At 32.0% G+C, this 24,415-nt stretch overlaps 2 protein-coding genes across 2 annotated transcripts; one reads left to right on the top strand and one right to left on the bottom strand.

The window, feature by feature from the left end:
- Positions 1 to 6,432: 6,432 nt before the first annotated feature.
- On the top strand, positions 6,433 to 13,401 carry LOC108739425 (leucine--tRNA ligase, cytoplasmic). Its single transcript, XM_018473325.1, has 13 exons — positions 6,433 to 6,585; positions 6,687 to 7,112; positions 7,992 to 8,153; positions 8,518 to 8,762; positions 8,822 to 9,047; positions 9,119 to 9,319; positions 9,371 to 9,529; positions 9,931 to 10,862; positions 11,058 to 11,334; positions 11,417 to 11,674; positions 11,743 to 11,955; positions 12,011 to 12,242; positions 13,046 to 13,401. The coding sequence occupies exons 1-13, from the start codon at positions 6,583 to 6,585 to the stop codon at positions 13,252 to 13,254; spliced, it is 3,543 nt and encodes a 1,180-aa protein (XP_018328827.1). The 5' UTR covers positions 6,433 to 6,582; the 3' UTR covers positions 13,255 to 13,401.
- Positions 13,402 to 14,383: 982 nt separating this feature from the next.
- LOC112906363 (calpain-D-like) lies at positions 14,384 to 23,522 on the bottom strand. Its single transcript, XM_025980321.1, has 8 exons — positions 23,363 to 23,522; positions 19,121 to 19,414; positions 18,800 to 19,002; positions 17,814 to 18,016; positions 17,587 to 17,762; positions 16,807 to 17,087; positions 16,480 to 16,709; positions 14,384 to 16,106 (listed from the first exon to the last, which is right to left on the bottom strand). Exons 1-8 carry the CDS (start codon positions 23,520 to 23,522, stop codon positions 15,629 to 15,631), a joined length of 2,025 nt encoding a protein of 674 aa, XP_025836106.1. The 3' UTR covers positions 14,384 to 15,628.
- Positions 23,523 to 24,415: the final 893 nt, after the last annotated feature.

The raw sequence follows: 24,415 nt of genomic DNA, 5'->3' as shown, positions 1-24,415 counted from the left end.
TTTTTTTTGAGCTTTTACCGGATAACACAACGATTAATTCGGAAGTCTACTGTCATCAGCTGGACAAACTGAATGATGCACTTCAACAGAAAAGGTCAGAACTAATCAACAGGAAAGGTGTAGTGTTTCACCAAGACAACGCGAGACCTCACACAAGTTTGGTCACTCGCCAAAAGCTTTTACAGCTTGAATGGGATACAATGCTACACCCACCATATTCTCCAGACCTGGCACCATCGGATTATTATTTGTTCCGGTCACTCCAAAATTTTTTAGACGGTAAAACCTTCACCTCAAATGAGGAGGTCAAAAACCTCCTCGATCAGTTTTTTGCCAGCAAAGACCAAAAATTTTATGAGCGTGGAATTATGCTACTACCAGAAAGATGGCAAAAGGTGTTGGACCAGAACGGTCAATATATAATTTAATAAAGTATTTGTTTATTATACGAAAACTGTCTTTCATTTCCACAAAAAAAACGAAATGACTTTCCGAACAACCCTATGCCGATGATTTTAACAGGTGGGATTTTCTTAGCAAACGAAGGAGCCTTTTGCCAGTTCCTCATAAAGTTCATAAAATTAACTTACTGTCTATTATTGTCATATTTTCGCAATTCATTTAAGCAACATTCTATTGTTAACGGTTTTATATTAAACATATGGGAACAATTCGGTTCTAACAAACCTGATTTAAATATATTTAAAGCTTGTTTAGTGTAAAAGTCTGTTTTGAAAATCCTGATATCAACGTTTGGATTTTTCAAATAAACATATTCTAATAAGGTTTCTTCTGATACGTTCATAATATTTTTCATAACATTCATTTGATAACTGAAAACATGTAACTAAATCGTTAAGTAAAAGGTCCTCATTTCGCGGATCACCAAAACGAGATATTAAAACATCTTTTACTTCAGTCCACGTTTCAGCAGAAGATATAATTAATGTTTCTCTCGCATCACCTACGATCTTTAATTTAAGTTGTTCGAAAAGAACTTATTTAAAAGACAATTAACGTAGGTTTTATTTTCAAAGAACGAAATCAATCTGTCCGACTGTTTACTAAAATAGGCTAAAATTTGGGAACCGTCTAAATATTCAGGAATTATATCCTTAGCTGAATTTAACTAACTGTGAGGGCTGAGCCATTTTAGTATTTTATGTAACTGAACTAAATGTCGTATTACTTAAACCAAGTAGTTTTCGTTTCAATGCCCCTAAAGTTTCTAAATCAGAATCGCTATCTGAACTTGTAGAATTAATAGGAATTCTATCTCTATATATTTAACGTACGTATTAAAGGGACGCAATGGAATTACTTAAAAGGATTACAAAGACATACAGGCTAACTGATAAAAACATCCTTGTAGTCTCCTCCAACAGGCGGGATCGATGTCTAAATTTGTCTATCCAATTCGGCATTCACTGTTAATGTTCACGCAACACTTTATGCCCGACGATTTTCGTATTCGCAACAAAGAGTTGAAACTCACGACTTTCCGAATTATTTGCGATGAATTATTCTGAAGTTAAAGTCTCTGCGGATCCCGTTCGCAGCGTCAATTATCTTTTTAATTAATGAAACTTTATTTTTAAAAACAATTATTATATTAATTAACTGCAAAAAGCTTAAAGTTGAAGCAAGCGACTTCTCTAATCTACAGACTAATATGAAGTGACAAATTTATTATTACATATTGGAAAGATGTAACACTAATCCTAAAAATGCATAGCATAGGTTCAGGAAAATAATTGCGTCCGGCACTTTTTTACTAATAGTTCTTAACAAGATTACTAGATAAATTTAATTGTCAGACGTATATGTCCATGCATTAATGAGTAATTAATTTTGTAATTAAATTTTAAAAATTTATATGACTTGCTCGTCAATGAAATTTACAGAATAAGAGTCTGCCATTTTTTTACTGCGAAAATATAGTATGAATTTTTAAAACTGAAAAAAAAAGTAATACTTATATATATATATTATTAGTTCATGTTTGGCTATTGGTAAAATTATTCTCATCATCATGAGGTCGTCAGTCCTAAGNATTCTAAAGATAAAAACATTTTTTGAATTGAGAAATAGTAAATACGTACGAAATTTTCAGTATTTCTTTCGCAGACTAATTTTTAAAATATGTACTAAAACTCAGTTTTAATAAATTCTATGCCTGAAACATGTTTTTATATACTGTCAAAAACGTGCTTTTATTTACTATTATCAAATATTAATATTAAAAAATTATTCTGGGATAGAAACAATAAAAATTTACATATTTGTTATTTCATAATTCAACAAATGTTTTTATCCTTCGAATTAATTATATATTTCACACACCCATAAATGTTTCAGAAATAGAGTTTACTAAACTGAATTCTAATAAAATCTATTCCTAAAACATTTAAATGTGTTTTTATTTATTGTTATCAAACTTTTAAACAACGTCTCATAAATCACCAACAAACACTCATTCATTAAAAAAGCGTGGACAAGAAATAGTTAAAAAATTTACCACATTGGCGACAATGTAATTATTAAGTAGTGACAGTATTGAACTGCCCTGAATACAGACATTTTTACAAAAAAAACAGAGGAAAACGATGTAGAAGGAAAACATCTCGAATGCAACTATACACACACCGTACAAATTCGATTGCATACTAACAATTACTCAGAAATTATAGAAAATAATGTGGAAGAAAAACATCTCATATGCAACCATACACGCACCAGTGTAAATTCGGTTGCATACTTATAATTGCTCAGAAATTGTAACATTTAAAACCAATTTTCGATCCTTTAGAGAATACAGAAGTTACTAATTACAGATGGATCTAAAATGAAGATCAATTAAACTTTAAATGGTTTGACGGGAACCAAGTGCCTTCGTCGTACAAGGACTTTTTACAAGAATTACCACAAGATGAGCAAACAGGTAATTTATTATTGTTGATTAATTTATATAATTAAGTGAAAACCAAATTTTAATGTGTTATTTATTTCAGTAGACGAGGGTGATGTAATGGATGAAGAGGAAGAATCAATCAGTGACGACAATATTTAATTAGAAATTAACCAGACGACGATATTGAGTATATATATATACACACACCTCTTTAAGTCGAACTTCGATAAGTCGAAAACCTCCAAAAGTCGAAAACTCTATAACTCGAATTGTTTGGCAACTCCCTTGATGTTCGAGTTATAGAGGTTCAACTGTACCTATATATTATAGTTTATCATTTTGTACTTTATATTTGAAAATATTTAATTTTTGTTAAGTATTTATTGATATCTTTAATAACATCTGTTCGGATGAAAAAGACAATTTAAAAAATAATTCGTCGACGAGCAATATGACTTAGTACCTTTTTTTTACAAGTTTAAAATAATTAAAAAAAAATACGCAGCAACTTACATGTCTACTTGAGATTTTTTAGCATCTATTTAGTGAAATTAACGCAATGTATTAATGGCAGACAAGCTAATAATTTAGGAGACCTTTTTTTGCAATTATAAAATTACGTTTTTCACAAAATCAGCGATATTTGACTGCTACCTATTTTATACGATTCACGTTTCAAAAATCTTTTGTTTATCACTTTCAAGGACGAGCTAATCATATGCCCATATTGCCACGAGCTCCCAAGCTATAATAATCACACAAGTACAATTGGGAACGAGATTGTCTGAATATCCTGGCAGTTTATAGACTACCGCGAAATACTTGAAAATTCTAAAGATAAAAACATTTTTTGAATTGAGAAATAGTAAATACGTACGAAATTTTCAGTATTTCTTTCGCAGACTAATTTTTAAAATATGTACTAAAACTCAGTTTTAATAAATTCTATGCCTGAAACATGTTTTTATATACTGTCAAAAACGTGCTTTTATTTACTATTATCAAATATTAATATTAAAAAATTATTCTGGGATAGAAACAATAAAAATTTACATATTTGTTATTTCATAATTCAACAAATGTTTTTATCCTTCGAATTAATTATATATTTAACACACCCATAAATGTTTCAGAAATAGAGTTTACTAAACTGAATTCTAATAAAATCTATTCCTAAAACATTTAAATGTGTTTTTATTTATTGTTATCAAACTTTTAAACAACGTCTCATAAATCACCAACAAAAACTCATTCATTAAAAAAGCATGGACAAGCAATATTTAAAAAATTTACGGCATTGACGACAATTTAATTAAGCAGTGAAGTAGTATTGAACCGCCCTGACTACAGACACTTCCGCAAAAAAGACAGAAGAAAATAATGTAGAAGAAAAACATCTCGTATGCAACCATACATGCACCAATGTAAATTCGATTGCATACTTATAATTGCTCAGAAATTGTGACAATTAAAACCAATTTTCGCCCCTATAATAAATCCAGAAATATTATTTATACTTTTTAAACCGATAACAGAATAAACCAGGAAAATTTTTAAAAAATATATACTTTTTAACCAAAAAGTGCGTTACATCTGAAATTATCAATTATTCACGCCCTACCTTTTATTGCAAAAGCTAAAAAGTGTGTAAAATGATTATTTAGGACTACCATACAAAACGACAAAATGTTATGAACACATGTTTTACTAGAGCAAAAAATTAGCCAAATTTAACAGCACACAAATATACTTTTTGATACTGACCCCTCACTCATTTATTCCAATGTTCACACGAATATAAAAAAAAATAAAAAGTGACAATAAATTACCCAAATATGCATTAGGAATTGTTTCTATTGAGTTTTTGTGTATATCTATATATTTGATAATCACAATTTTGTTTAGATGTAGTTATGGGTCAGCTCGTTTGCATGTGTTTCGTTTGAATGTGGTTGTACCCCGAGGTTGGCGTCATTGAGACGCAGTCTATCACTGTAGCCTTTTGCTTAGAGTGATCCCAGAAGGATCATATTACATACATGCGAATGTACAGACCCTTTAGAGTAATTATAAGGTTTGTTGTTATTGGACTATTTGAATGTTTCAGTTAGGATAAGTTTAAATTCTTTTGGCAAAAGGGTAGATCGGAGGATAGTTTTGTATGCTTAAGTTTGTTTTATCTAGTCAGTCATCAAGTTTCCTTTATCTGTAACACATCTTTTCTTTTCTTTTGTACTGTTACCTTTTATACTTTACATTTTTAAACTTAACTTAAACACCATTACGTGTCTTCATTGTGAAAACAAAATATCCAACAGTGTCTTCTTTAATAAACAATCTTTTTGCAATAACCAAGTCTTTTAATTTAATCTTATAAATTAAAAGTTTGTCACTTGCCTTTGTTGTTTCTGCTTTCAGTGAATAAAAGGAAAGTGCTCCACACTGGGATGAAATGCGGACTGCTACAATCACAGGCCAACTACACATGATGTCCAAACGTTGTGTGAAATTCCTGTTAAACTTCAAAACAATATTTAAATATATAATTAACATGGAAACAGAAAATGTGAACAGCTAATAAGCGCAAATTCAAATGGCAAATATAAATACTTAGTTACATTAATAAGCATGAATGTACTGCTCATTTTGCATGAATATAAAGGATTATTAATGAATTTTTTCTTATTCTATGTATTCTCATTTTAATTACCTACACAATATCTTAAGGTAAACAAGTCTCGCAAGAAGGCTATCATTGTACTAGTCATAGATGATAGATAAATAAACGGTAAATAAAAATTACGATATTTTTAATGATCGAATGCTGTTTTTCTCATGCAACTCAAAATCTTTAAACGGTTGTAAACACCGTCATCTGCCAGGTTTAGTCTGCACTATTCCCATGGTATCAGTCATAGATAATAAATCTACAAAGGGTAAATGGCGAATCATAATTTATATATAATTATAGAATATCTATGATTATAGATTAAATATTTATTTAATCTCTAGTCTATGATGTGCTTGTATTATTTCGTTTCGCGCACGTGTATTAGGAATACTAATGATATTATTGAAATATAATTTAACTATTATTTGCAAAAAATATTATAGAGATAAAGTTTGCTTACCATAGTAGCTCAGTTTTCAAGCATGAACGACGCGCAATCGATCATTGTTAATTAAATTTGATAGCTTGAGTAGTTTTCGAATAAATGGACATTAAATTTCTCCCAGCACCCAAAACAGTTTTTATTTCTTTAAACAAAACTAATACATACAATACGCTATGTATATATTTAGAACCTGCAAATGACGCACAATTTATTAGTAAAATAAATATAAATTAGCGGATGTGCCAGTCAATAGGTTTCGTAACTTATCTAAGGGATCTATGATTTATGGTTATAGCATAGATAAAGGATCTGCATATAATACTTTATGGTTTGTAGGTTGTAAAAATCTATCTGTGGAATCTATACATAGATATAGACAGATATAGATCATAGATGCATAGAATCTATGGTTGTAGCAGGTTATGGGCATGACAAGAATTGTAGGTTTTGTTTATGTTGTCGGTGTGCTATGTAATTTAGGATCTAGCTAAGGGAGCTGAACTAATCTACTTCTGGTATCATTTTACTTTAAAAGAGTATTATCAATTATTTGCAATGGTAAGTATTAAATTTACATGTGGTTTGATTTTGAAATCATTTACATTTTACTTTGAATGATGCAAGTTGACCATATGGTTGCCACACATTTAATATTTCAGGCTGCTTTAGAGAGGAAAGGAACGTTTAAAGTGGAGTATTTGCAAAAGATAGAGCACGAAGTCCAGTTACAATGGGAGAAAGAAAAGTTGTTTGAAGTAAATGCCCCTGAGAAACCAAGACAAAAATCTGATGAAAAGTTTTTCTGTACATTTCCTTTCCCTTATATGAACGGAAGATTACATTTAGGTCATGCCTTTTCATTGTCCAAATGTGAATTTGCATCGCGCTATCAACGTCTTAAAGGGAAACATTCACTTTTTCCTTTTGGCTTTCACTGTACTGGTATGCCAATTAAAGCCTGTGCAGATAAATTGAAGAGGGAAATTGAACTGTACGGATGTCCACCCAATTTTCCAGAATATGAACAGGTGAAAGTTGTGGATAACGAAGAGTTAGTGCTTAAAGATAAAGCTAAAGGAAAGAAGGTAAATAATAAAAATATTTGTTTTTCATAAAAGATTTTTGGACACTGAAGTTTGAAGCATTTTTGAAATACATATGCTTTGGGTAAATAGCTCCTATCAAGAATAGTAAGTATGCAATATTGACAAAGATTTAACTACATAATTAACTAACATGGTCTTCAACTCGTTAAGAAACACACAAAGACCATGGCCTGCACTCAGTTTCTAACTAATTTTGTACTCAACTCCTGGAACAGGTTGTCAGGTTAAACAATTGAACTTGATCTCATCTCATTCAAATTGTTTCTGTTCCAGGAATGACTGCTGTAAATTTCTGTGGTATTATCTAAGGTATAATACACTTGCACTGTTAGTTAGGTATGCTATTTAAATTTTTATATTCATACCTTTTTTTACAAACTAGATTAAAAGAAAATAAATATCACAACAGACATATTACCATTTCTGCATCATATAACTCAGCATTTCTAAAACAGTATGGAGACAGGACAAAAAACGATATTTGATGATATTAGAATGTATAATAAATCTAATTAATTTAAATGTTTATTCTTGGAGGCCTCTTTTATTTTTATTTATGGTAACAAGACTGTAAATTCTTGATCTGATTTAGAAAGCAGTGTCATAGTTAACAATTACTGTAATATATTTGTAATACTGAATTAATACGTTGTTTTATATACTCAACATTACTGGACTGTAAAGTGGATGCATTTTGTTATTCTAATATTAGCTTTTAGCTGCTATCATAAAAAGACAAATGCTACCCAAAACATATGTAGATTTCCACTTATTAAAATTTGAAACATGTTAATGCTCATTCTGTTCTCTATATTATACATATTTTTTCTGTTATTTAATGAAGTTAATTTCCTTTAGAGCAAAGCAATGGCAAAAGCTGGCACTGCAAAATACCAGTGGCAAATTATGCAAAGTTTAGGTTTAAATGATCAAGAAATAGCAAAGTTTGCAGATGAAAATTATTGGCTTGATTATTTTCCTCCACTTACAGTTCAAGATCTGAAAGCTATAGGATTACATGTAAGTCAACATGTAAGCAGATATTGAACATGAATTTCATCATCTAAGTTTAGTGACCACTAATTTTAAATTTTGATTACACATTTTTTTTTTAATTTCTTCTCTGGTTTAAGTAATAACAAAAAAAAAGTGTTACTTATTTCCTTGCTTCAGTAGTAAGGAAAATGAATCTGCTTAAAAAAAAATATAAATTTTGCAGTCTTTGTAAATTGTATTCGTATTTCTTTTTAATTTATTTTTTCAAAATTTGTAAAATGAAAATAACGACATTTTTTACTTATAAAAAGCATACTATTGTGGGGCTCATTATCATGCTAGTCCATTCATAGTAAATATATAAATTCGTTTTTATTTGTTTTCATAGACAGATTGGCGGCGTACTTTTATTACAACTGAAGCTAATCCCTTTTTCAATTCTTTTGTACGATGGCAATTTATTAGGCTAAAGGAGAGGAACAAAGTACAATTTGGGAAACGTTACACCATTTATTCACCAAAAGATGGCCAGCCTTGTATGGATCATGATCGATCTTCAGGAGAAGGAGTCGGTCCTCAAGAGTACACATTAATTAAGATGAAAGTGTTAGGACCACTGCCACCGAAAATAAGGTTATTTTTATATTGATTATGCTAAAATAAATGGTAAAAATGAAAATAGGGTGTTTTAGTGTTTTTAAAGATAAAAACGTATTTTTGGTTGCTGCCACATTACGTCCTGAGACGATGTATGGGCAGACAAATTGCTGGGTTCGTCCTGATATGAAATACATTGCCTTTGAAACACGATCGGGGGATATATTTATATCAACAAAACGTGCCGCCAGAAATATGTCCTATCAAAATTTTACAAAGACAGAAGGTCAATTTGAAGTATTGGTGGAATTCATTGGGCAAGTAGGTTTTACACTGTATGAGTTAAAAATTTTTAGCATTAGTTATGGAAGTATTTATTCCTCTTTAATTAGGATATCATGGGTGTAGCTGTTAAAGCTCCTTTGACTTGCTATGAAAAAATTTATGTTTTACCAATGCTAACTATTAAAGATGACAAGGGTACAGGTGTTGTGACCAGTGTCCCTTCTGATTCACCAGACGATTATGCTGCTCTGGTTGATTTAAAGAAAAAGGAGCCGTTCAGAGAAAAATACAAACTTCTAGATGAGATGGTAAAAATGCAATAATATTTTTGAAAATATCCTAAATTATTTTTTGTATAGGTATTACCTTATGAGCCAGTGCCTATAATAGACGTTCCTGGGTTTGGGCATCTTTCTGCAGTCACTGCTTACGAAAAATTAAAGATACAGAGCCAGAATGATAAGGACAAACTTGCTACTGCTAAAGAAATGGTTTACTTAAAAGGATTTTATGATGGAGTAAGTTTTGCTTATTTTAAATAAAGAAATAAGTCAATAATTAAAGGATTTCGTGATCTCTACTAGATGTAAATCTAATATTTTTTGCGTAAATTATTAAAAATTGAAGTTGCTTAATGTTTTATTCTCCTGAAGTTTGAATGAAAATACCTATAACTGATAATATAACTAAATGGAAAAGAAAATTTGGTTAAGGGAGTTCTCTCCAAAAAACAAATGACCAACAGAATTGAATGAAATTTCTCTCAGACCTGCCTAAACATCTTATAGAAGTGCTATTAAATTTTTATGGCTCGAAGGTACCTGTTAGAAAAGTTATTAATGATACTATTTCAAAGTTATTAATGTGGAGGAATTGACTGTAAAGCATCAATTAATTGTTCAATTGTTTAAATTTGTAGATTATGTTGGTAGGCGAATTTGCCGGCAAAAAGGTACAAAGTATTAAAAAATCTCTACAGAAGCTGTTGGTAGATCAAAATCAAGCTGTAATTTACTATGAACCAGAAAAAACAGTTATGTCACGTTCGGGAGACGAGTGTGTTGTCGCTCTTTGTGATCAGTGGTTCCTTGATTATGGCGAAGAATCTTGGAAAAAACAGGCCAATAAATGCCTAGAAGGAATGAATTTGTATCACGAAGAAGTTAGAAAGAATTTTCAGAGTTGTCTTAGTTGGCTTCATGAGTATGCATGCTCTAGAAAGTACGGTTTAGGAAGTAAACTTCCATGGGCTGAGGAATGGCTTATTGAGTCGTTGTCAGACTCCACAATATACAACGCATATTATACTGTGGCCCATCTCCTACAGGGCAACACTTTCAAGGGTGACAAACCAAATGCTCTTGGAATAAAAGCAGAACAACTTACTCCTGAAGTTTGGGATTATGTCTTCTTCAAAAACGTTCCTTATCCTGCAAAGTGTGGCATTAAGAAAGAATACCTAGATCTAATGAAACGTGAATTCGAATATTGGTATCCAGTAGATTTGCGTGTCTCTGGAAAAGATTTGATTCAGAACCATCTGACTTACTATATTTTCAATCATTGCGCCATTTGGCCTAATGATGAAAGCAAATGGCCTAAGGGAATTAGGGCTAATGGTCACCTGTTACTGAATTCATCTAAGATGTCCAAGTCAGAAGGAAACTTTTTAACACTTAGCGAGGCGACGAAAAAATTTAGCGCGGACGGGATGAGATTGTGTTTAGCTGACGCAGGCGATTCTATAGAAGATGCAAATTTTGTAGAAAGTTCGGCAGATGCTGGAATTTTAAGACTTTACACCTTCATTGAATGGGTGAAGGAAATTTTGGAAACGAAGGGAACTTTAAGGTAAACACTTATAAGACGTTAATCGTTTAAAAAAAGTTTTCATTCGTTTTTAATATGGTAGCACATTGTCTTTCGTTTATTCTATTTAAAAATTAGTGTAATATATTATGCATACAGTGTGACTCAAAATTTGGCGGATTATTTTAATAAGTTGATAAGTACTGTCTGATCTCTACCAAATTCAATTTCTTTCAGAACTGGTCCTGCAAACACGTTTAATGACAAAGTTTTTCATAATGAATTGTTTCTAAAAATTGAAGAGACAGACGCGCAGTATAATAAGTTATTATTTAAAGAAGCTCTTAGAACGGGTTTCTTCGAGTTGCAAACAGTAAGAGATAAGTACCGTGACCTAACTATAATGGAGGGCATGCATAAGGATCTTATTTTACAATTTATAGAAGTGCAGGCGCTTCTTTTATCTCCTATTTGTCCTCACGTTTCTGAACATATATGGAAATTAGTGGGAAAGGCAAGCATTCTAATTTGTTACACTTCTATTCTCTTAATCAAAATATTACAATATTTCGTAACTTTTGTGATATATTTTACAGAAGGGTAGCATTTTAAATGCCACCTGGCCAGCGGCAGGAAAGATAGATTATCCACTTATTAAGTCTTCCGAATATCTAATGGAAGCTGCTCACTCTTTTAGAGTTTACCTAAAAACCCATCTTCAAGGGCCAAGGGCAACTAAGAATAACCCTAAACCTACTGTCATCGAAAAACCGACTTTTGCAACGATTTGGGTTGCTAAAACTTTTCCGCCCTGGCAACATTGTATTCTTCAAACCCTTCAGAACTTTTATAATGTAAGTAGAATGTGAGTGGCCGCATTTTTATTGTTGCATTTGTGCATTTCTTATTATTTTGTTTTAAGAAACAAGGATCTCTGCCTGATAATAAAACATTGTCTACTGAGTTTTCAAAAAAACCTGAACTTCAAAAATATATGAAAAGGGTAATGCCTTTTGTTCAAGCTACTCGAGAAAAATTAGACCAATTAGGATCAAAAGCCCTCGCTGTAACACTCGAATTTGACGAAATGGACGTATTAAAGAAGAGCCAAACTTATCTGGCGAATACCTTGGACGTGAGTTTAAGCTAATAGAGTTTTTATTCAAAAATTATTTTTTTGAATTTTATAGCTTGAAGACCTATTATTAAGGTATACAGATGAAGAAGGCGCACCCGAAAGAACCAAAGAATGTTGTCCAGGACAACCGTACATTATTTTTGACACTAAACCTGGAGTTAAAGTAGAATTTTTCAATCCCGAGCCCGGTAATGGTCTATTCTCGTTTTATGTGAAGATTCAAGAAGGCGACAGTTATGAAAAAGTTATTGGTCGACTTGCAAAAGATGTTAAATTACTTAAAGGTAATTAAGATTGCATTGTTTTTACCAAAAATATTTTGTTATCAAATTCTCATATATTCTCAAAATCGAAAGTGTGAACATTGCATAACGGGATTCCCCCATAATTTGAACACAGTATTAATTATGCTAGGTCGTGTATAAATTAACGAATATTCATTGAGACCTTAATGTTCTTTCAACTAGAATTATCTTAATGAGTATTTATTACTGTTATGTATTTTTACGTATGCTTGTTTAGTTTGTAAAAGTAAAAGAGTGTACTGTATCAATGAAATATTTAATAATCACTCAACAATTGTTCCGACTGAATAGTTATTATGAAGTCTACAGACAATTGTGTAAGAGTGTGTCTGTATTGTTAGTAAATGTTCAATCGAAAAAATTAGGTGAATGTCATAACACGTCTACAGTCAGTTTTAATTTAATTTTGTTCGTTTATTACATACTAATCTTGGGTTCGATATTGTGATTTTTTTTGGTTCACACCATTGATTGTCTACTGTTTTAATTTACTATAATCAATAATTGCATATTTCAGCTGTAGGGCAAAATTTAAATTTAGTTAATGTGGAACAATGGAAATCTAGTGTTTAAATTGTTCCTATAATAATGTTAATATTTGTTAGTGTCATAAATACGATACATTCAGTTTTATTCGTGGCTAAACTGTTATAAATAAAAATATGCATAGTCTAATACTTTACGTAAATGTATATTATGTCAATTTAGCAAGAGTTCAAGATAACGAAGCATAAATATTGAATTCTAAATAGCTGAAAATGAGACTGATAATATCTTTTTAGATATACATAATGTTGAAATTTGGAAGTACAAGGATCCAGTGTTTGGACCAAACAAAATACCGGTTACAGAGAAACCACTGGAAGATAAAGTTTTGGTGCCAAGAAATAGCTCGTTTACAGTTGATGTAACTAATCAAAAAGTTTATGTAACGTCAAAATTAGTAAAATCGGAACTTGGAAGGGCAGTAGCTTATATAGTAAAAGTATAATTACTATTTATTGAATGTCTCACGTTATTTATGAATTATAATTTATTGGTTACTTACATCAAATATGCAAGGAATGATAATGATGTGAAATCATTTTTTGTTCGTTTGCTTTTGTATATTTACAGATCAATAAATTAATGAAATTTCGCTTTTTTTTGCAATGTACATAACAAAACAACTAACATCTAATAATTCTGTTTCAAATTTTGATGCTATTGCATAGAAGGCCAATATTCAGCAAAGCAATGCACATAATAGAATCCATAAGAATTATATTTAATTAATAAACTGGATTTGGATTTTATAAAGTAATAAGACGCAAATATATTTTACACAAAACAAACAATTTATTAATATAAACGTCTTATAAATTATAATTCCATTTGACATCATCTACTAAAAACAAATCAAACGATTTTAATCTACCTTCTAAAGCAATTGCACATTTTCAATAATAAGGACCACAAAAAATGTATAACTACAAGTCGTTAAAACGATTCTTATGCAACTTTTTATAGATATATGCATATCTTTTTATTTCAGTACTAGTACAACAAAAAGAACAATGATAGTCTCAAAATTGGAATGCACATGTGTAACACAATTATTTAGTAAAACTAGTTACTATAATAAAAGAATGCCTGAAAAAATAGCACACATTTGTTACTTTTTTCTTCTAAAAACGAAATTAACACTATAATCACTTCAAAAACTAAATGTAACAAAACAGAACTATTTTTCAAAAAGCAGTCTTCTGAAATAAAGGAAATCAATCGACAGGAGGGATATTATTAAGTAGGTAAAGATAATAACTTTTTAGAAAATACAGATGCTTAATAAAACAAAAATTGTTTGCATAATTTATGTGATTATAATGTATTTTATTATTTTAATGTATGGGTTTATAATAATTGAGTAGTTAATTAATAAATTAAGGAATANACCTCGTGAATCTAAATAAAATACACGTTTTGGAAATATCGAGATAGGCTTCTGAAAACGTCATAAATCGTCGTATCGCATGCTTTGAAGACGTTTTAGACCATCCGTTTTATTCTCATTCCACGCATAGAGCCTGTAGCTACCTCGAGTATTTTGGTGGACGCTATCTCAGAAACGGTTAAGTACTAATTATTGAACGAGGTTTTTAAAGGTTGACAATATTTATAATAAAACAAAAACTAAAAAAAAACAAAATTAAAATATGATGAATAAATGGTGATAATACTTCCCAGTTTGTGTCACAGCCATTTTGATAACCAAATTTATACTAAAAATTTTATGCTTTTTTTTTACAAAATTATTAACGAAAATTTGCATTTAAAAATTATCGACAAATCAATAGTTTTCTGTATTTAATAATATCCCTCTCGTGTCTTTTTTCGTAATCATGTTTATTTTCTTGTTTAACACGCCATATTGTCTTATTTTTGGGGGTTTTAGTCCTATCTCTTGCATTGACTAGTACAAAAATGAATTACCCTTTTATCTAAAGTATAGCACGTTACTTAGAAAAACAAAATCAGACTTAATTTTTCAACACATGCTTGCATACACAACAATTGCCTAAAATATTGTACTTGCATAATTTGCAAAAGTTACGTAGAAGAATTTAACAGTCCCATTTTTTTGTGTTTACAAAAGCATCCTTATTAATATACTTCCTTATACATATTAATAAAATAATGAGAATGTGTAGTATGTGTAAATTTTAAAAAGTTGAGAATTTATGCTAAGAAGTCTTGTGTATAGATATTGCTATAAGAACAAGAGATAATTGTTTCTAATAATAATAATAATAATATCACAATACAACCAATTACTATGAACCCCTTATTATTTCGTATATTTGGTTAATAACATATTAAATCCCAAACAAGTTTATTGAATATACTTTTAAACATACTTAAATATCATATAAGTGAGCAAAACTTTGAACAAATTAAATTATAATTTCTTATTCAATTATTGTATTGAAATTTATCGAAAATAAATCCCTTAATTATTGTTGACAGAATTATTTTTTAAACAAAAATGTCCTTCTGAAAATAAACTACCGATATTTATTAAAATTAAATTAAATTTAAACTTTATTCCTACATACGTATACAGACTTGAAAAATTAAAGCACAACTTTTGCTAGTAAATTTTTTTAGTAACCTAAAAGAGCTCCAAAATTTGGAAAATAATTAATTGTTTTATACCGAGTACCAAATTGTATCTTATGTACTTCTATCCCAATAAAAATATAGCTGAATGATTAATGTTCTAAAAACTCACCATAAAGCAATTATCCCCATCAGATCTCCAAAATACGTTAACAAAGAAGACAATATGGCTTAATTATTTTGAATTATAGGCCTCTTCTTGCTTTTTACGTAATTAAACGAGGACTGTGAAGTCCTATGGTCTGGTAGTCCAAATCTGGATCATGTGACGTTCCTGGAGCGCCCCAATCATATAACCCTGGCGAATTGGCTAGTCTATGAGTGAGTCTGTGGGCTATTGAAAAGCCACCGCTTCCTTCCAGCTGTGTAAGCACGATAATAACTTGTCGATGAAGAGGTGGCACAGAATCTACGGTTTTTAAGGTACCACGCGTTGAGACAACGTTGTAACTTTCTTGGCAGTCGCATTTGACATGAATCCATTTGTTTTCATGACGATTTTCCACCATCACGACAAGTCCTGCCCATCCTTTGGTTAAATAATAAGCGGTCATACCCTCTCTGCCCTCATGTCTTTGTCCTCGAGCTAACGTGAGGGATATTATAGCGTCCGCAAGGTTATGTGGAGGGGGGGTTTGTTGTTGAGCACAAACTTTTTTCGAACTATGTATCGCAAGGACATACCTGCAAAGTTTATAAAACAAAACATGGAATCATGCAACACGCATTTTTCAATTTTATCTATACATCAAACAAGAAAGAACAAAAAAATACTCAAAAGATAATGAATAATTTTCCATCATAATAAACATAAAATAATCGTTAAATACAAAAATACAGACAAACGTTTTCCATAGCTTAAAAACAAACATAATTTATCTATGCATTTCTATATTATTAAAAATAAAGCCCGTTATTTATAAATTTAATGAATTTTGGATATTCAAATCCATCGAAAACTTAGACAATTAATCTTACAATATGTCCAACAGAAAATAGCTATAGCTAATTCCTTTTCAGAATATTAAATAAAAATCCCAATGTACAAAAAAATTACCTTGGATATGCTTGAGCGTCAATGAGTCCTGTGTGCCAATGGTTGAAAGCTAAGGGAACCAAAATATATTCACCAGGCTCTAACATTTTGTTACAACTGACAAATCCCCGAACTTGTCTTTTGCTATGTTCTACTAAACCACCAATCTGATTTTGACTCCGAGCCTTGAATACAACTATACACAGATCCAATTGAGATCTAAGAGATTTCTCAGATTTTCTTTGACCTTCCTATACAAGGACAAAAATAATCGTATTTACAATTTAGCGTTTAATTAATTTCATTTTTATTTATTGATAAGAAAAGAATAGACGTACAAACTATTACCTGAAAAAGAGTGAGATCGACTTCTGTAGGCTCAACAACGGTTAATAAGATGCACGAAAGATGTTGCTGTGATGCAAAGGGCGGTAAGATGCCATTGAGCCTAACTTCGTTCCAGCAATTTCTTGCTTTACAAATATCGATGCAGTCAAAATATTTTAAAACATCTGCAAAAGAAATCCAAAATGTACCGTCTTGTGGACCGTTGGGCATTAACTGATGACGTAATTGAGCAGTCCATAAATCTGAATTATCTGACCAGTCCCCTGTCCAAACATAATGACCTAAAAAGTGATAAGAAATAAGGTTCAGTATTATTTATGAAAAATTAAAGAAATTAATTATTAAGTTAGTGCAAATTCTAAAGAAGAAATTTTGTTTAATTTAGGGAAAAATTTATCAAATAATCATAATTTGCTTTTGCAATATTTCAGTTCAACTTTAAGAAATAGCTACTATTTAATTTTTACAAACTCAAGCATTACGTAAGTAAACGTAGTGAGTGGAGGGGTTCAATTTTTTTTGTTAGTTTTACTCACAGAAGGAGCAGGTGGGGACCATAAATTTTACCCAAAATATTTTGATTCAATTTTATTTTCTAGTCCTATTTTAATGCTTAATTGCTAACAGTGGACTAAAAACTAAAAAAGAAAAAAATTTAAAATTCATGTAGAACAAATGATACATATTTTTTCCACTTTTATGTGTTTAATGAGCATTATCAAATCTTCATGCAACATATACATACATGTAACTAGACCTAATAAACAATTTTGTTCTTACCCCAAGGATTTCTTAATTGCAGCAAGCGATATTCCTCAACATCCCTAACGTCTAAAAGTGAGTAAGCATGTCGAGGTCTCAAACCTCTTCTCTGATATTCGACTTCATCTACTTTCATGTTACCTCCACCACAGGAAGCCCCCATTAAAAACATAGCTTGTCTTGATGATAACAACCTATAGTTGTGACAATTAATAAATATCCTGTGAAAATAAAAAAAAACATACTGTGCCCAAATAAGATCAGTATCAAGTTCATCTTCAGCTGGAGTTGGTACAGATGACGGTTGAAGAGGGATACTTTCGCATGGTGCTCCTGTTAATGTTGCTAAGCCTTCAATAGCTCTACCGGAAACTAAAGCTTCATAGCAACCGTGTATTTTAGCAACCGCTTTTTCGATTAGAGGCACCCATAGTTGTTTCCGTTTAGCCTGGTCAAGCAGGTTAGAAATATGTACAAATAGTAATGAAAATTGAGCAATACAATTATATGTACTGGGAAATGTATAAAGAGCATGCTCATNAGGCATGAAGGTCTAGTCAGAGACATATTAGAGGCAGAAACAGAAGTTAGGAGGGGTAGAGGTAGACCTAGATTAGATTACTCTTCGCAAATAGTTAAGGATGTGGGTTGTTCTAGTTTTAGGGAAATGCGAAGATTAGCTCAGGATAGGAAAGAGTGGAGGTACGTGTCCAACCAGTCTTAGGACTGATGACCTTATGATGATGATGATAATATATAACAAATGAAAATGTAATTTCATTTACACCCTGATTCTAACAAAGCAAATATATACCTGGCATATGCTGAAAATCTTCTTCTAGTCCCTGATCTAAAGTTGCAATGGGAACGGTGGATGAAACTGTTGTACTGTCCCACTTTTGAGATCTGTGATAAATAACAAGCAATAATTTACAGAAAAACTAATTGTTATCATTGCATTCATTTAAATAGAAAACCAAAAAAAAAATCATATTATCTATTTTGGAAACAACATCGGAAAGAAAAGAAACAAGCTTGACTTTTATGGTAAAAAATAAAATCACATCAATCATAATCAAAAGTAATGTTATATAATTTTTAGTAATAGAATATGAAGCGTAACTTACGAACTAGAGTCGTTAGGGCTACTGTATTCGTTAGTAACGATAAAATGTGGGCAATGTAGACGTTTTATTTCATATTTGGTAAAAGTAACAACTGGATAACTTACCTGGGAATAATACAAATGATTTTTTTTATCACATGGAAACAAATCATCTACCAAGACGGTAGTCCAATGACCGTCTTTACAAAGCCGCACTTGATATACACCCTGTGGGCATATTTGTCTTGTAACTAACACTGCTCTTACTAAATCTTCCCTTTCAGCTAAAACAGCAAGCGCACTAAGAAGCCAGCAGTTACCCAAGACACCTACAAAACAAAGAAAGAAATAAAATATGAAAGGCCACCGTGTTACTATATCAATTAATTATATTGACTCTTTTTAAAACAATAAAGTAAATACTCGAAAAATTAAAACAAAAATCACCCTGAGAAATATCTGATGGGAGAGGCCGTCTAAATACAGCCCAAGACAAGTTCTTATCAGCTTCGTCGACGACCACTTCCTTTACCCTCTTCCATTTGACAATATGTGAATCTTTGATTTCTGCAGGGTTGTAATATAGACTGCTGGCAGCTGGTGGAAATGTCTCATCCACATACGAGTGCTTCTTCAATTTACAATAACGCACTATGTAGTGCCAATGTTTATTTGCCAATTCTTCTTGACTCAGTCGAGTCGGGGGTGCCGGTGGGGTTGTTGCTGGAGTTGTGCTACGTGCTTAACAAAAATATGATAACGAATAAAAATATAAAGAAANTGAAGGTGAGATACAAGCTACAGTATTCTAAAAATACATTTAAATGTATGATATTAATTTTCGCTTTTCGTTTTCTTTAAGAACTTTATAACTGACATTGAGTAAATTCAAAATAAACTGTTAATAAACAATGATTTTGGTTTCACAAGTCTGTGCACTAATTCTGTTTCGATATGTACAACTTAATACTACTTTAAACAAACTAGGGAATAAAAAATGATTAATACCAAATGGAGAACGGTGACTGCGACTTTGATTCTGAATATTTGTACAATCGATATTACTCATATCATCTCCATATTGCAACTATTTGTAGTTCGCGAAGAGTGGCATCAAAACTATAGTAAAGTATTTTCTTTTTTGTAAAGTCAAAGTCAAAACATTTTATGTTCCAAAAGCTACTAGGAGCTGTTCTCTAAATATTATTGATTACAGTTACACTCTGTATATGTATATATTTTTAAAAGCGACATAAAACTAGCACACCCCGAGTGGTGATCAAACTTTGGGTTGAAACAACTTGAAGAGGCTTTTAATTAAAAAGGAGGGAAGGTAATTAAAAAAGTGTCATTTATCAGGTTTGTAAAGAAATACGACCTATTAGTAGAAAAATTGAGACGTAGGGAGAAAAAACAGTTTTGAGAACAGTTAGTAGAAAAGTTTAATCACACGCATTTCGTGTTTGTTTAACTCCTTTGCTTCTAACGGTTGTGAATTTATATAGGGTGTTTCTGAAGTAAGTAGGAAGCTTTGGTAGGCGTTAACTAGGTGAAATAGGAAATCGCATGGTAAATAATGCAATGTATTTATGGGACAAAAAAAAAGTAAAAAAGTAGGAGTTGCAATCCGAAGCTGGTCCTGGGGGTGAATTGGCAACGTACAGGCAAATTGCGTTAAGAACTAAACAGCTACAACAGTGTTGGTTGTGGAACAATTAATAAATACCAACAGCTCACTACTGCGCTACTACACATGATAAATAATGTTTAGACGGCTATGATGACATAAATTAATTAAAAAACTGTTTTGTTAATCGCTAATAGTATGCAGTACTATTTGGAGTAGACATGGTATTAATACCCAGAAGAAAGAAAAAATTAATAATTAAGTGTAAGATAAATTTTTAAACCATTATTGAGGTATTCATGGGTGGTTGATTAGAAAAAATTAACGCACACATCTACACACGCACGCACGCACGGAGTATGCACTCATGCACCCACATACACACACACCTACACACGCACATACGCACACTCACATAAACACACGCAACACATACATACATACATATATACTGGCTCTTACCTTTACTTTCAAAAAAGTTTTTCCCGAAAACAGTAAACATTCAGACCACCAAGTATTTATCTAATTTTCTTGGATATCATGGATATTTTGTTTTATAGGTTCGGTTCATGTGATGGATTTTGTGTCTGTTGTATTTATTTATGCGTTAAAATAGTGGACTTTTCCTATTATTCATTGTTTCTACTAATATTATTATCACTTACTTGTACTCCCGATTTCCTACTAGTATTTAGTGGAGTAGCTACCATGTGACCAAACGGTGAAGTGCACCGGAGTCCCAAGTGTCCTAGGGCTTTCGGCCCTTCAGAAGTAGTAATGTTTGACGCATAGGAACTATTTTGTTTGCCAAACAAGACACCCAGTTAGGTAAATACTTATACATTCCGTATTATCTTTAATATTTCGCACAATAAATGAAAATTTAAACTAGTTTAATTCTAATTCAGTCTATTAATCAAAATCCAACACTATTTTTAACACCGGTTCAGACTTTTATTCAAAATGCTTATGCTTATTGTTTAAATGTATATCTAAAACTTCATCCTCGTTTTACTTTTGTTACTATTTATTATTAGTTAACATTATATCTCATAGTGTAGTTGTTTAGTTGATGCCTCAAATTTATTTTGCATTTAGGTCCCTGATTATTTATCTGACCACGTCATAATACGTTATTTGCGAAGTGTGAGGTGGTTCACATGAGTTTGATAGTTCTTATGCGTTCGCTAATCCATTTTTTTTCTTCTGGTTTATTCTACGGGTGCTTTTCGACAGGTGTCTGTGCGACTTTCTATATAGTAGAAGTTTTCAATACCATTAATTCTTCTATTTTTACTGGTAAAGAAATTGCCTTGAATACTTTTTCTAAATATCATTTGTGGTCACACGGAAAAAAAGAAAGAAATTTCTTCACTTTTTCAAAGCCTTTCTTTCGACCAAAGATCCACATAATATCTAGGATGCCACAAAAAGGCTTATGGTCGAATTACTGAAAAAAACACAAAAACGCGATTTTTCACAAATAACATGTTTTGCATTGCTATTAGTACTAGAAATGAATAAAAAGATTTTAAAAAACGTATTTCGATGGGAAATTCAATTAGGTATATAAAAAAAGTTTTCTAGTAAAAACCGAGAATTTTACTTTGTTTCGAGTTATTGTGAGAAAACTAAGATGAAGGCGGTTTCGGTCGGCTCTCAAAAACATATTCCGGAATTCAATAACTTCGTGATTTTACCATTTTTATATGTCAAACTAACATTATAAGTCATAAAGACCCTTCAAAGTAATTGTTCTTTACTTATAGACATCTTCAATGGCCTAATATGCTGTTTACGAAATCTTCGTGGTTGTGATGAAGATTTGGAAAATGTTTCATTGACTGTTATCACTGCTTTATTGAAGTTACTTCTTGTAGTATGAATGGACAATAGACCGAGTACTGTGTAATCTGTTTATTGCATGTTATTCCTTCCGTTGACGAAGAACTGACTAAGTGTTAAAATCTGAAGCAATACCCATGCCTGTGTTCAGTCAACCAGTAACCTTGACGGTGGTGGTGGCCGGCTGGCAAGAGATTCATTTTGCATTCGGATAATCGCTTTCAGGAACGAAGCTTGTATCCTTTTGTAACTACCACATATGTATGTCTGTGATTGTATTAGTTACTTCGTCAAATCAGGAAATATATACATTCGGAAAATGTTAGTACTTACCTAGCTTAACAACGGATATTGGTTGTAGTATAGAAAACGACAAAGAATTGATGGAAATGGAACACTCTATTAACTTTAATAAAAAACGCCATATAAACTTTTTTACTTAAAATGAGCCTTTCTACCGATTCATGTTGATTTTTTACATACAAAATGTTTCACACTAAATAAAGGGTTGTATTCACCCCGCGGTGAGATCATACCTAAGCATAATATAATTTTTGATCTTTAGACTAGTTTCTACTTTCTGTCACATTTTTTAGTCAATCGATTTAGTTCGTAAGAATCCTTACCTTCAATGACTGCCAAGAAGAGAACAAAATAACAATTTTTTTATATAGTCGTGATTGGACACAATATTTTTTTATTTATGAGTAACGCAAAGATTTGCAGGATTGTATGTCCTGTGGAAATCCTCAATAAAGAAATAGACAAATACTTGTTGGAAATTTTACCACAAAAAGATTGTACATTCAATTTTAAGCTCTCATATTCAAGAGCCATGCCAGCCACAATTTTTGAACAGTTATATGCAAGTATATATTTTTGTTAAAGTGAAATTGGAGCTATATATATATAACAAGTTCTATGAATTTCTATGAATGAACGAATTTACAGTTGAAAATATATTAAAATTTTAATCTTCATAAACTTCAATACATTTACATATTTCAAAAGATAGCTACCCTTTCGGTAGTAGGATACATTCTATTCTACGTACATGTACTGGTCTTTCATTCGATAATATTTTACATATAAGTATGTGGTTTACTTCACAAAATACACAAATTTTATAGAAAATTTTTCATATGCCAGTGTAAAGTGGTATGTATATGCGACGGATTCGGATAAAAAACGTCGTCTGAAGGTAGCAAACGGGAAACGGTTAGTTGCAGTAGCAGTGGCAGCATCAGGGACAGGAATAGAGTTCAGGAGCAAGCGACAGCATCCTGAGCAGGAGCTGGCTAGCAGGCAAGCTGGAGCTGTAGCATCAAGAGCAACGTTTGTAGCGCAGGGCTGGGTCGTGCTGGTGTGCGCGGGCATTTTCTAACGGGGGCTCGTGAGGCTGCTTGCTCTCTCTTCTGGTCCTCCGCTTTGCTCTGCCGGGAAGCCGGGAAGAGACGCGCATGCACTCCCTCACGACCGACCGACCGACCGACAACGCGACGCTCGCCTTCTCGCTACCGTCCGTCGCCAGCGTCACGGTTCACGGGAGGAAAACGAAAATCACAGTAAGATTGGTGCGCGTCGTGTCTTTATACTAGCGTAAGCGTCGTTACGATTGCTTTTGTTGACATAATGTTATAGTAGGTGCGTGATGCATGTTAACGCGTTTATCGTGGACATTTGATCACTATTATCGTATTAAATATAGGTACTTGTTAATACAATTGTTTACGTAACTAGTAGGTATATGGTAAATTTTTGCATAAGTGACACACAGTTGTGACACGTTTAAGCATCGTATAAGTGAAGTTGAAGGGGTTTAAAATGGTTACAGTGGACGATAAAGGGGTTAAATTGATAACGATAATGTTAAACTTAACAACCCCACAAATTGCAGATGATGCTGTAACCGTGATTACGACCGTGTGGTTTGCATTCGTTGCGTGTTTCTTTGGACTTATTGGTACAACGTGCTGCTGAAACATGTTGTTCTACTATTGCGGACTGCCGTTGCTATTGGCGGCGATTAGTGGACCCCTCCTGGGTACAGTTCTGCACCCCATGTATGCTGCTGCTGCAGAGACAGCTACTGCCTCCAATACGCAGGCAAAAAGAGGTATAACAATTTCCCTCCCACTTTTTTCCACACCCATACGTGTATAGATTTATGTACGTTTCGTGCTAATTGCTGCTACTACACCATAATTAAAACCGAGGATTCAGGCATCTCAAAGGCTGATTTATTTGAACGAAGAAATCACTAAAGTAGT

Source organism: Agrilus planipennis, unplaced genomic scaffold (assembly GCF_000699045.2).
Source record: "Agrilus planipennis isolate EAB-ADULT unplaced genomic scaffold, Apla_2.0 scaffold166, whole genome shotgun sequence".
Classification (NCBI taxonomy): domain Eukaryota; kingdom Metazoa; phylum Arthropoda; class Insecta; order Coleoptera; family Buprestidae; genus Agrilus; species Agrilus planipennis.
This window is presented reverse-complemented; position numbering and strand designations above follow the sequence as displayed.

Bases quoted from the DNA above. Each gene is read 5' to 3' on its own strand.
- LOC112906363 (XM_025980321.1), bottom strand. From the start codon at position 23,522: ATGCCCGCGCACACCAGCACGACCCAGCCCTGCGCTACAAACGTTGCT. The intron at 19,415-23,362 runs GTTTCCCGTTTG...ATTTTTGTTAAG, and splicing joins CACTGCTACTGCAACTAACC to CACGTAGCACAACTCCAGCA. The intron at 16,710-16,806 runs GTAATAGTTTGT...GTCCTTGTATAG, and splicing joins TCGATCTCACTCTTTTTCAG to GAAGGTCAAAGAAAATCTGA.
- LOC108739425 (XM_018473325.1), top strand. The intron at 11,335-11,416 runs GCAAGCATTCTA...TATATTTTACAG, and splicing joins TATGGAAATTAGTGGGAAAG to AAGGGTAGCATTTTAAATGC. The intron at 11,956-12,010 runs GTGAGTTTAAGC...TGAATTTTATAG, and splicing joins ATCTGGCGAATACCTTGGAC to CTTGAAGACCTATTATTAAG.